Genomic DNA, 13,624 nt, shown 5'->3' with positions numbered 1-13,624 from the left:
GGGGAACAAGCCTTGGCGTTACAGAATTGGGTGAAGTTTAGCAGGGCGGGGTGACCTTTTCTGAGGCACACAATCACAATAGCTAAGGCATATAATCACAATGGCTATTTTTCTAAACCACATCTCAAACATTGGGGAGAATTTTCCCACCCGATTCTCAATCGATTCCCATTGATTATTGCCAGGGAGTTTGTCTCTATTTTCTATGAAGCATTTATTCTGTTATATTTCCTGGAGGCTGTTGCTAGGAGAGTTAACTTTGTTTTCTGCCAGGTGTACATTCTGTGATATTTCCTGGTACATGAATTCAGTTCCCAGTCAAAATCTTTATTTCAAAATGGGAGTTATATTCTGGCTAACTTAAACTCTTCAATGCCATCTTCTGGTCTCTGTGGGAATTCAAACACACATGTGTGCATACGCTCACACAGACACACATGCACAGACACATGTAAATAGAAGCATAAATGAAATAATATGTAAACATGCATGCTCATGTGATTATGAGCTTCACATGTGTGCATGTGTCAGAGGAAAGCACAGGGCATCAGAAATGCTGGAAATAGAGTTATAGGGCAGGTGCCAGGATCTAAACCAGGCTCCTCTACAAGAACCAGAAACACTCTTAGCCGGTAAGCAAACCCTCCAGATAATAACCTATCTCACCAAATAAATCTTTATCAGAAGTGGCAGGCGTGGTGTAGGAAATCAAAGGGCAAGCAAACATGAGGAGGCCGTCTCCGTCTCTCAGCACGTTGGCAAGAAGAAAGACAGAGTGTGGATGTCTCTCTGTCCTGCCGCCTCACCCTGGAACCCCACTTCTCACTGTAAAAGCTTGTCCCCACCCACGGGACCTGGCACGTGTCCGATGCCCCCATTGTGTGCATGCTATTATTATCCAATGAGTTGACTTCTAACTTTGGCCTGTCCTCTCTGGATCATTTGTCCTAACTGGACCTCAATTTTCTCCTCTGTAAACAAGTAGCCTCCCTACCAAGAACCAGGTGAGGGCCTACGAACATGCATGCACACAGGCACACACCTACACACACGTGTGTACAGAATTGAGAGAGCGATCAGAGCTGGGAGGGCACGTGTAGTGTATGAGCAAAATATCACCAAATAGAGAAAAAGAATAAGGCCAGGGAAGGATGTGGATGAGAGCTAAGAATGGAGTTCCTGACGAGGCGACCCACATATTCCTGATCTTCCTGCCACTCGTGGGCATGGATCCCATGCCTAAGCCTCATGCATGGAACCACGAAGTCCTTAATAACCTTCCATCTCAAGTTTGCTTGTTTAGCTTGTGGACCAAACAGCTGACTCACCTGCTGGCGCGATTGGTAATTATTCACTTTGTGGAACTCTGACACTGGCAGATTGCAGAATTCGGAATTATCTGGAAGCACATCATCTAATCTCGTGTTTCCTGATTCCTGTTCTATAAAAGATGCTGTTGCCTCCTAAGCAGAAGCAGGTAGGAGAGGAGCCCAGGACAGCCACTGAGACCTTGAGACTCAGGTAAGACCTGACCCTTCCTCTGCTCCACCGATGCTCCCCGGTATTGGGACGCCAGGCCCCCTGCTGCCGACAGATGGTGCCACCACTCACTCAGAACCTAAAAACAACATCAAAACACTACCAGCTTATCAAGGGCAAGGATTGGCCATTTCCTAAAGAGGGCGACACTGATGGAGCACTCTCTCCATCTGACCTAAGTAAAAGCTCTAGAGAAGAAATTTTAACAAGGTCACTATCACAGGTTGAGATGCTGCCTGTGGTCATGTGACCTTTGACACTATGTGGCTCCTGATGGTATCCACAAGCCATCATGGCCTGACCACAGACCAAAGAGCTATCCCATAGCAGAGGTGATGGCTGAGCAGTTCAGACCTTCAGCTTCTGCCATGTTGGAGTCTCTTCATTCACACTGAAGAGCAGGGATGGGGGCAAAGGGCCAGGCCACCACAGTCACATCCCCCAGCCCCAGAGGAAATCTGATGGTTACCTACTTAAACAGAGGCTTCTGGATCAGGCAGGCCTGGCTTCAGATCCTCTCATAGCTGCAACCTGTGACCTTGGGGCAAAGTGCCTAGAGTCACCAGGCCTCTGTCCCAACTGTACAGGAGGGGTTGTCTGTGTGCACGTCTGAGGATGTGGTGACCGTGAAGTTGGTGACCGAATGCATCAGCCTGGGGCCTGGGACAGACTCCTGTGGCAATGTTAGCTATTGTTGCTAGTTATCAGCTGCTGGAGTTCTGGGGAGGAAATAGTGACACTCCCAGCCGAGGGGACAAGGCAGGCAGTGCAGAGAATCCTCTGATCTCCATAGACAGTGGACTTGTCATTCTGTCTGCAGACACCGAGAGACATGTTTCTAGTCGGGAGCCTCGTTGTCCTCTGTGGGCTGCTGGCCCAGAGCACAGCCCAGCTGGCAGGCCTGCCCATGCCCCTAACCTATGACCTGCCCACGTCCACAGGTCATTGCCGGTCCTTGTATCTGGGCCAGAGCCTGCCCTATGGAGTTACTCCAGTTGTGTCCAAGTATCCTACGGACCATCTAGCTAGAAACTTCAGACATGGTGAGTCTCTACATTCTCTTTGGGGATTCCGGGGTGCATGCACACACACACACACACACATACACACACACACACATACACACACACACACACACACACACGTGTGTGTGTGTGTGTGTGTGTACATGTTTCCACACATCTGCTCTAGTCTATTCAGCTTCCCAATAGGAAGGAAATCATCAGTGAGAAGGAGGATCTAAGGCTGGAGAGCAGTTCTCTGTGACCCTTTAATACAGTTCCTCATGTTGTGGTGACGCCCCGCCACCATAAAATTCTCCTCGTTGTCACCTCATAACTGTCACTTTGCTACTATTATAAATCATAATGTAAATATCTGTGTTTTCTGATAGTCTTAGGCGACCTCTGTGAAAGGGTCGTTCAAGCCCCAAAAAGGGTCACGACCGACAGGTTGAAAAACCCTGCTGCAGAGTTAGTAACTGTGACCCCTGAGAGTCTCTGCTTTGCAGCTTTCAGTCAAGGCCTGCTGTCTGGGGGGCTTCTGGGCTTTCTGGAACACATGCCGCTCCTGAACTATGTGAGACCTGTGGGCAGCAATGCTGGGGGCCTGGTCGGGGCGCTTGGAAAAGTGATTTCATCAATCCCTCTCCTGAACAACATCCTTGAGTGAGTAGTAATTCGGTCCCTGCCAGTGACTGAAGACCTGCCCGCCCCAAGCAGCAGCCCTGCAGAGGGAGAGGGAGGGGCTGAGCATGGACGGAGCCAGGACTCCTCCCAGGCCCCCTCCACGCTGGCAGGAACACCAGCCCCTCTGCACTTGCAGTCATCTCCAGTCCTAAGGCCTGGCCTGGCCCCCAGCAGCAGCTGTTCACCCTGTGTCAGGCCTTCCACGGCAGCTCCATGATCCCCAGTGCCCAGGTGGGAAGAGTGAGGCACAGAGATCTGCCTGTGCCCCCATGGCTAGGGTGAGGCAGGGGCAGGAATCTAACTCAGAGAAGCCCTGAGTGGGGGCCTTTGCCACCCACTGCCGTCACCCACTGTCACCTGGGGAAGGTGAGCAGTCACTAGGCCACACCCTCCTCATCTGTGTCGCCTGAGCCTGAGGCCTGATGTGCTGCTTCCCATGGACCACTCAGAGAGGGCTTCTTAGGCACAAAGCCACAATGGGGAGCTTGTTGCTGTGACTGGATACCCGGGCCTGAGTCCTTAGAGAGACTGGACCAAAGCCGTTGCCAAGGCTCCCAGCCTCCTAGGTCTTTGCTTCCTGACCTAGAGACAGTGAGACAGACTTCAGTTTAATTTCCATAAGAACTGTCTGCCCTGGATGACCCGAGGTCAGGCACCCGGCCTCTCCCTGGCTTGATTTCTCCCCGTGAGACGGAGAGAAAGACTGTGGAGACCAGGAAAGGGGAAATACCTGGCACCGTGGACAGCTTAGAGGAGGCTTCCTCCCGCCCTTTTGCATTCCTTCCAACTTTCTGCCCATTGAAGGCCACAACAGGTTGAGTAATTTCCATCATTACTCTTATGCAGGATTTATTCCTGCCAGTGTATCTTCTCTGCCTGCACTGACAGTCCATCTCTCCATGTACCCACTCTTCCTTCCTTTCATCCACCCTCCCACATATCCGATTACTCATCTTCCTTCCAACTTAAAGTCAGTCTCTTTCTTTGAAGAGCTCCCAACCAGCTCCTTTCCTCAAATATCTCTTAGACTTGAGGCAAGCAGAGGACCAGGTATGTTGGGATCTGATCCGGAAGGAAGCTGGAAATGATGGGCATATGGTTCAGAACACAGGGCGGTTCTGACTGCAAGGGTACCCTCCTGTCTTCCTCATCTCAAATGGCCAGCTCTCCCTCAGAGATGAGTAAATTTAGGTAAAGGTGGTTCCCTGGCTTGAGGCTTAACATGCTCACGTTTCTCCCCGTCCAGCATAAGAGTCACTAATCCCCAGCTGCTGGAAATCGGTCTTACGCAGAGCTATGACTTCCACCGCCTCTATGCCACCATCCCTCTGGGCTTTGAACTCAGAGTGAACATGTGAGTAGGTCCCAAGTCAGGTGGTGGTGGAAGACCCCCAAGGGCAGAGCCTGGTGGCTATGGAGAGCTGCAAAGCTCTGACCCTTGAACTTTGCCTATTTGATGTCGTCTAGAACAAACTGAGGTCATGTGGAAAACACACTTGACCTCTCTGAGCCTTGGTTTCCCCTAACGGGAACAGAGCTCAATCCCACTGTGCCAAAATGGAGTAAGGTGAAGCCGACACTCCTGCCAAGAAGAAACCCTCCAGCTGGGAGTGAGAGAGGCCAGATAGCAATAGAGCAGTCTCTGCCTTCTCTGCCAGACTGGTGGTCGGAAGTCTGCTGGAGCTGGCTGTGAAGCTGGATGTCACTGCGGAGGTTATGCCATGAGAGACATGCATGGGAGGAGCCGTCTGGTCATCGGTGACTGTGTTCACTCTCCTGGCAGCTTGCGCATCCACCTGCTTAATAGGTAAAGCCAAAGGACAGGCTTCTCTGCCCACAGAGAGCAGGATAAACTGATGGAACAAATGGAAGGTGAATGAATAAGAGGACAGGAAGAAAGATGTATTGGGAGAGGAACCACGGATGGACAGTTGGGTAGATGAATGGGTAGATGGAGGGATGGTAAGATGTTCAGTGGGCAGAGAGACAGATGTATAGGCAGGTGTATGAATAAATAAGGAAACAGATGAATAAATACTCTCTTAACCCTTTATTAAATCAAGAAGAACAATTTCAAGTTGGATAGGCAATACAGAAAATGGTTTAAGATCATATTCTGATAAGGAGAGGAGAGCCAGAGAGCCTCTGACATGAACCTGGCCAGTGTTCCTCCAATTTGATCTCACCTTCCTTGTCTTTAACACAAAACTATGTGAGATTATTAATGGAATCCTACTAAGCAGTATTAGATGCAGAGCCTATTTGGATTGTTTGTTTCAGTTGCCTGTCACACGAGAAGGCCCAGTCAGTCACACATAGTGTATAAGACCTGTCCAGGCCATGACTTGCATTTTCTAAGCCTGTATATTGGGCTTTGCATGTATTATTTCATCAAGTCTCCATGACAACTACATACTAAGTATCCTCCATGCATGTGTGGGTTCCACATTCTTGTCCCTGAGTGTACCCAGTGGCTACAGAACTTCTCCAGCCCAACCCCAAGCCTCTGAGTCACACCCACGCCTTTTCTCTTCCAGACTTGGTCCCCTTCAAAGCCTTATAGACAGCCTCACAGACATCTTGACTAATGTCATTCCTGGCCTGGTGCAGGGTGTGGTAAGAGATCAAAATGACAGTCCCCTACTCCGTGGGTCTTAGAGATTCTTGGGCTGAGCTACTCTGTATGAGAACTATCTATCATCTGTCGGTCCATCTGTCCTGTGACCCAGCTGCCTGGGTTACTTATTTCCACTCCTCCAAACACATTGGTTGGCTTCTTCTGGGCTGTGGAGCGTGTTCCTCAATTCAGTCTACCGTGAGCATGCTGCTTCTCCGAAGGTCTCCTTGCAGGAGGTCCTGCACCTAATGCAGCCTCTCTGCCCTGGGTCAGGTGTGTCCTCTGGTCAATGGAATTCTCAGCCTCTTGGATGTCACCCTGGCACATGACGTTGCTGGTAAGTGCTGTCTCCAAGTCCTCCACCCCCTCTGAGGAAGCATCAGTTTCCCACAAGTTTTGTCCCCACATGCCATGGAACAACCAGGTCTCGGTAGCCACACCCCTCCCCGATTGGGATGTCTGTCCCCATGAATGATCCAGAGAGTTTGAGGTAATGTCTGCCCCTCCTGAGCCAGGCCTGAGAGCGGCCGTGCTGGCTGGAGGGGAACCCAGTGCTTCCCGACATGTCTGGGTGTGGGGAGCATGGCTGGTGTTCCAGAGCCTCGGGAAGCACCCAGGTTCCCCTTGGACTCCTTCACCTCCAGATCATAACTCTAGTCATTTTTGTTCTAGACTTGCTGCTTCGTGGAGTGCAATTTGTCATTAAGGCCTAAGCTTTCCGAGAAAGGGTCTGTCTCTGCTGAGCTGGTAAATGCTGTTCCCACACCCCAGAATTTGTGGACCAGCTGTCATCCGCTAGGGCAGGGAAGCAAGGATCTTGACACAACGGCATCCACAGCAGCAATCCCAGCAGCACCATCCTGGGCGCGAGGCCTTTAACACATGGGCCTGGGAGGAAGATGCTAGCTCCAAGTTATAGCAATACCCAAGGAAAGAGACAAACACGAGCACAGACACACAGAGATGCATGGAATCCACAGAATAACTGACGGGTGTGCCGATGGGCTGAAACCACACACAGCTTCAAAGAGAAATACATGTGTAGTGGGTACACACTCAAGCACATAGACATGAGAGTCAAACACTCGTCCACGGGGGCACACAGACACACACTCAAACACATGCCCAAGGAGCCACAGAGACAGAGCCTTGGGTCTCAGCATGCCCCTGTCCCTCAGAGGGCCAGTGGATGATAGCACAGTACCAGTGAGAGTCACTGACCTCAGTCTCTGTCCTGATTGAACTCTTCTCCCAACAGAACTGGTTCTTGCTGCTCCATCCACTCCCTCCTGCCCAGCTCCCCACGGCTCACATGTCCTGACAGATGGCATGACCCACCTTCTCAAGGAACTCCTTCCTCAGGCTTGAAGACTATACTGTGTTCACAGCCAAATAAAATGGCTCTTCTGCACTGGGGTCTTATGTTCCTCTCATAGCTTGAGAAGCTCCAGAGAGCCCTGGCTAGGTGGTCAAGGCCATACAAGGGCTGGACCGGGACTGAGCGGCCTCGAACAGTTGAGGGCTTCAGGCACCTGCCCTGCTGTCCTCACAAAGTGTACAGGAGGAAGCTGGGAGCTCAGTAGGTAAGAACTCAGGCATAGATGTTCATACCCACAGTATTACCACACAAAAAGTGAAGCATCCGATGGGAGAGCTGTCCAGCAGCTAGGCACGGAAGGAGGGTGTGTGAAGACTTATGTGGCTCCAGTCTGCATCGAGGCTGGGGACCCACGGTGTCTTAACCAACGTTTATATTGCTGTGATGAAACACCATGACCAGGGCCTGGAGAGATGGCTCCGCGGTTAAGAGCGTGTGTTGCTCTTGCAAAGGACATGGGTTTGATGCCTGGAACCCACATGATGACCCACAACCATTTTTAACTCCAGTTCCAGGAGTCCCAGTGCCCCTTTCTGTTCTGGGAGCACGAGGCTCATACACGATACACATACGTACATACAAGCAAGCACTCACTCACACACACACACACACACACACACACAAATAAATAATAAATAAACCTAAAGTTTAAAAAATATGACCAAAAGCAATGAGGGAAGGAAGGGTTTCTTTCAGACCTCACAGCTTACAAATCCATCACTGAAGAAAGCCAGGGAAGGAAGGAACCTGGAAGCAGGAGCTGAAGCAGAAGCCGGGAAGGAACGCTGCTCACTGAATTGCTCCTCAACCTGCTTTCTTATACACTCCAGGACTGCTCCCCTGGGGTGCCGTTACCCCCCCAAACCCATGAGTTGGACCTCCCACATTAATCATTAATCAAGAGAATGCACTAAAGAGACGTTTCCTCATGAGAAGTCATTTGAGACTTCTTCCCAAATGACTCTAGCCTGTGTCAAGTTGACATAAAACTAGCCAGCACGATTGACCCCTTGTCAGCTTGACACACAGATGCATCACTATTCAACTAACTCTTCCCTTCTCATTTTCCCCAAGACGGCACGTTAATATTAGCATCACAAGATAAAATATTCCAACCTTTACAAGTCTCAGTCTTTAAAAGTTCAAACATTCTAAAGGTTCAGTCTCTCTAAAGTATCCAGTCTCTATAAAATTCCAAAATCTCTCAGTTGTGGACTCCTGTAAAATCAAAAATAAGTTAAAACCTTTCTGATTCCAAGAGGGAAAAACCAAGGCATAGCCACAGTCACACCAACACAAAACCAAAGTCCACTAGTGTAAAGCTCAGTGTCGGACTTCTGGGACTCACTCATGCTCTTCTGGTCTGCAGAGGGCTTACCACAGGACAGAGAGTGCCTCTCTGATGCTCAGGAAAGAGCCACGTCATGGCTGCTGATATCCTTGGTGGTCATCCCATGGATGGTACTGGCGTCTTCAAAACAGTGTCTCCACAGCCGCTTGGCTGCACCTTCACCAATAGCCTCTCCTGAGCCCTCTTTAGGGACGCTGACCCTGCCACACAGTGCCAAGCCTTAACTTCTCTCCATGATCTCTTCACCACTGGGCCTCTGCTGTGACTGAGGCTGCACCTTCACCAGTAGCCCCGCCCAGACTGATTCTCTCAGGGACTCAGGTCCTGCCAAAACAGTGCCAAACCTAAACTGTTCTCCTAAATCCCTTTACTCCTTCAAAACCAGCACCACCTGGGAAACTCTTACACATACCAAGTTTGGCTGCCAGCACAACAGACAGCCTTGGCGCCCTCTGGACCATAGTCTCTGTGAGATGTCCCTGGGGGAATTCTTTCCGGAGGATTTCTCAGCTGCAGTGACCAGCATTGATTGTCCCAGAAAAGCAAAGGTTTTACCTTAGTGGTCCCGGTCTCTTATTAATCATAGTCAATTCTTCAGCCCCAGCTAAGCAGACCACAGATTCTTAATATATCAGATGGCCCCAATAGCGTCCTTAGGGAACTCTCACTTCCCTCTGGACCTTCACAAGCCAGGCCTCCATCATCTGCACGGCTCTTAACATTTTTGTCTTCCAAGCTCCCACAGAACAGCCCACTGATGTCTGAGCACTCAATGGCTTTTCCATTCCAAAGCTAAAATGCCACACATGCCTCCTGAAAACATGTGTCCAGCTCTGTCACAGCAATACCCCATGACCTGGTATAAATTATGACTTAGTTAGGGTTTCTAGTGCTGTGATAAAACACCATGACCAAAGCAACTTGAAAAAGAAAAAACTGATTTCAGTTACAGCAGGAATCTGGAGGCAGCAGAAACTGAAGCAAAGGCCCAGCCTTGTAGACCCCATGAAGGCATGACTGAGGAGCAGTAAGACACAAAGACGGTATTATACACATCACCAGACTCAGGAGTCTCAGCAGAGGAAGAGTGAAAAGGCAGACACAGACAATTTAAGCAGACGCTCCCAGTGAGAAGCTGAAGTATTGTGACAGGCAGCTTTCTGTCAGTGGAACAAAATGCCTGAGGAAATCAACTTAAGGAGGGAAGGGGTTATTTTGTCTCATGATTTCAGAGTTTTCAGTTCATGCTTCACTGACTCCTTGTGCTTTTAGGCTGTCACAAGACAGAACACCGCAGCTCACTTCCTAACAACTGGAAAAGAAGAAGAAAGGATATCAGAGTCCCAGCGTTCCCTGCAAACTCACCCTCCTAATGACCTAGCTCTCTCCTATTAGGCCACACCTCCCCCGTTCCACTGCCTCTTCAGAACTCCAGAGACTGGAGAACAAGCGAGCTTTGGAGAACAGCAGGTGTGCACACAAGGCAGGGGGCTTCCCCAAAAACCTGACATGGAGAGGAACCAGAAGCTTTCATCTGCCTGCTCATCACACACATCCCTCTTCCCTAAAAGTGAGTCACCAAGGAAGAGAGAATCAAGCTCGCTCTCTAGAAGGGAGCAGCTGAACATCTGTGGACGAGGCTAAAAGCTGTCTTCCCTCTCCCTTCCGACAGTCCCTGGGCATGGCCTTGAACCAGTGGCCAGAGGCTCAGGTGTGCAGCGTCCTCGCAAGCCTCCTTTTCACCTAAATTCTTCTTTCTTTGAAATGAAAATGACTGTGCTGAAGGATTTGGGTTGTGTGTTGTTTTCTTGTTTACTCAGTGGCAATGTCCCTTTCCACTCTGACTAAACCAGGTGAAACCTAAATTGCTCTAGTGGGCTGTGAAAGGTTCTCCAACTGTCCACGTCTCTCCATCTGCTGTGTCTCCCCTATATGAGGCTTGTGTGAGGCAAGCTCGGGTGGGGTCCAGACAAAGCATGAAGTGAGGGAGAGAGCCTTTTCATCATCTTATCTTAAAATGTAAACTTGCTGACATCCGCCTCTCACTCATATCTAGTTTGCAGTCACCTTCTTTTAAGACAGTTTGCTTCTGAGGGTTTTTTGACTTAATCCCATTGGGCTGGGTAGGTGGCTCAGTGGGTAGAGACATGTGTCACTGAGCCTGAAGACCAAAGTGCTGGGATCAAACCCAGGTCCTTATTCCTTTTTACAAGCACTGTATGGAATAATCCATCTCCTCAGAATCTAAATAAAAAGATTGTCTTGAAATAAAAAGCGGGGAGCATCTAGAGGAATATGTGAGGTAAATAAAAGAGATGGCGGGGCCTCACCAGACTCCTAAGACTTCCTCAAGCCAACAATCAGGCATCAGAGTGTAGTTGTCTCTACAACCACAAGAGGGAGCAAGTGTACATGCTATTCCCCACTGTAGGCCAAAGAAAATTTTTACAGTGTGTGTGTGTGTGTGTGTGTTCACATATGTTCCACAGAGTACATGTGTATGTCCCAATACAGTTTCCTAGAGTCAGTTCTCTTCTCTTCTTCCACCGTGGGGGTCCTAGCGAGTCCATGGGTTCTCATTCTACTCTCCTCCTCCTAGAATGGAGTGAGCAGACAGCAACGTGTACAAACATGAGATACTTTCTTGTTAATTCAAGGAGTATTACGATGGTAAAAATACATCTTAAGACACATTGCCCTGAGGGCTTGAAATGAACCAAATTTGAACTCTTCTCATAGCTGATGAGAGGTCACCACTCTGAAAATGATTCAGCTCAACGCTCTCAAGGCATCAAACGCCAATCAAGAGCCTTGGCCTGCCAGGCAGAAGCCTCAGGTGCCACCACCTCTGAGAGATCCACCCAAAGATGTCAAAGGTTACCATCGGACCCAGGTGTCCCCCTGCTCTTTTCCCAGCCTGCTTCTGTGAAGCTCTGGCTGCCAGAGCAGCAGGGATCAGTTCCTGATAGGTTGTCTCTGCCGATGAAATAAGCAATACAAGTCAGATTAAAAGAATTTAAAGGGCAGGTTTATTTGGGAACCGGGGCTCCTGGGTGAGTTTACCAGCCTCAGAGGATGAGACCAGAGGAAGTCACATGCCCAGACTATAGCCGTCAGGGTTCTTAAGGATTTCAGGCAAAGAAAAATGAGGTGTCTGCCACACGCTAGTTTTGGGCCCAGATATGGCCATCTGGGGCAGGGGCTTAGGTAGCTGGCATCTTCAGGTGAGGAGGATGAGGGCAACTGCCAGGCATTCCAGAACCAGGCCTCTGAGGCTCTCCTCGGAGGGTGCAGGGTTGGAGAGAGAGAATGGGATTTACCAGATCTTGTGAGGGAGGAGGGACAAGTGGAGATTCCAACAGAACGTTTTCCCCTATGACTTCCTTGTCCCCCAGGCTTGAGTTAGAAGCCCACCCACCACAGCACCCTTGACTCCATTTCAGGCAGGAATCCCAGCACCTGGGACCCCTTCCACCCCATCACGCTGATCAAATTCGGGTCACCGGTCTTGGCAGGGAAAGTGCCTTTATCCACCGATCCATCTCAAGTCCAGGAGACCTGTATGGAGCAGGCACCGTGCACTGGACTGTCCTGCAAGAGTCCACCTCCATGGTGGTGGAGACTCGGTGCCTCTTGAGTCAGAGCTTTGTGAGCGCAGAGTCCAGGACTCCGGTGCCCGTCAGTCTCCACAGCTCACACTGCTTGCTGCAGGCAAAACCTCATGCTCTCCAGACACTTTTTTTATTAAAGTATTTACTTTACATCCTGATGGCAGCTTCCCCTTCCGCCTCTCCTCCCAGTCCCTCCCGCTCACTCCCCTCCCTTCCCTCATGCCCCTTCCCTTTCTCCTCAGAGAAGGGAAGGCCTCCCATGGATTTCAGCCCACCTTGGCATATCAAGGTGCAGTAAGACTTGGGACATCTTTTCCTACTGCGGCTGGGCAAGGCAGCCCAGGTGAGGTAAAGGGATCCATCCAAAGGCTGGCAACAGAGTCAGACACAGCCCTGCTCCAGTTGTTAGGGGATCCACATGAGACCAAGCTGCACATCTGTTACATATGTGTAGGGAGCCTAGGTCCCTCCCACGCATGCTCTTTGGTTAGTGGTCCAGATTCTGTGACCCCCTATGAGTCCAAGCTAGTTGATTTTATAGGTTTTTTTGTGGTATCCTTGACCTCTCTGGCTCCTTCGATTCTCTCTCTCTCTCTCTCTCTTTCTCTCTCTCTCTCTCTCTTCCACAAAATTCCCTGAGCTCCACCTAATGTTTGGCTGTGGGTCTGTGCATCTGTTTCCATCAGCTGCTGGATGAAGCCTCTCAGAAGACAGTTATGCTAGGCTCCTGTCTGCAAGCAGAGCAGAGTATCATTAATAGTGTCAGGGCTTGGCTCTCTTTCACGGGGTGGGACTCAAGTTGGACCAGTCATTTGTTGGGCACCCCCTCAATTTCTGCTCCATCTTTCTCCCTGTGCCTCTTATAGGCAGGACAAATTTTTGGTTGAAGATTTTGTGGGTGGGTTGATGTCCCCATGCCTCCTTTGGAAGTCTTGCCTGGTTACAGGAAGTGGCCATTGAAGGCTCCATCCTCCCTGTTGCTAGAAGTCTTAGATAGGGTCTGAAAGACCCCTGCCTCACCCTAAGTTAAACATAGCTAACGCCATTTTGTGGGACACCACTGTTTTGTAAAACTCTGAAGGCTAGATGGGAAACTGAAAAATTACTAAGAAACCCCAGCTGTGTCACCCACTTGAGATATCTGCGGTCAGGCTGCCCCAGTCAAACTAAAAACAGTTTATGTTAATCACCCTCATGGATATCTGTGAGACTGTTCCAGTTAAGATAAGGGTCCTAAGGAAAACAACAGGTGGCGGGCCAAGTTAAGGGGGTCATCATGACTGTTTGACCACCCAGTTCCTGGAATCTTGGTGTCTCTGCCAAACTTTGACGCAAACCGTGGTCTCATGTAAACGTACCAATCAGCCCCCTGTAACCATGCCTCTCGCTTCTGTACCAGCGCTTCTGCTCTAAAACCCTATACAAACCCCAGCTTTCCAC

At 49.8% G+C, this 13,624-nt stretch overlaps 1 protein-coding gene across 1 annotated transcript; it reads left to right on the top strand.

Moving 5' to 3' along the window:
- The first annotated feature begins 2,371 nt into the window (after positions 1–2,371).
- LOC129672800 (BPI fold-containing family A member 5-like) lies at positions 2,372–6,557 on the top strand. The gene is given in 8 exon segments (XM_055602438.1): positions 2,372–2,582; positions 3,050–3,206; positions 4,474–4,581; positions 4,886–4,938; positions 4,941–5,034; positions 5,765–5,843; positions 6,118–6,181; positions 6,517–6,557. Coding segments are annotated over 8 exon segments (807 nt in total).
- The last annotated feature ends 7,067 nt before the right edge of the window (positions 6,558–13,624 follow it).

This window comes from Psammomys obesus, unplaced genomic scaffold (assembly GCF_907164565.1).
Source record: "Psammomys obesus unplaced genomic scaffold, mPsaObe1.curated_primary_1811, whole genome shotgun sequence".
NCBI classification, from domain to species: Eukaryota; Metazoa; Chordata; class Mammalia; order Rodentia; family Muridae; genus Psammomys; species Psammomys obesus.
Note: the sequence above shows the minus strand (reverse complement) of the source record. Positions and strands in the feature narration are given on the sequence as shown.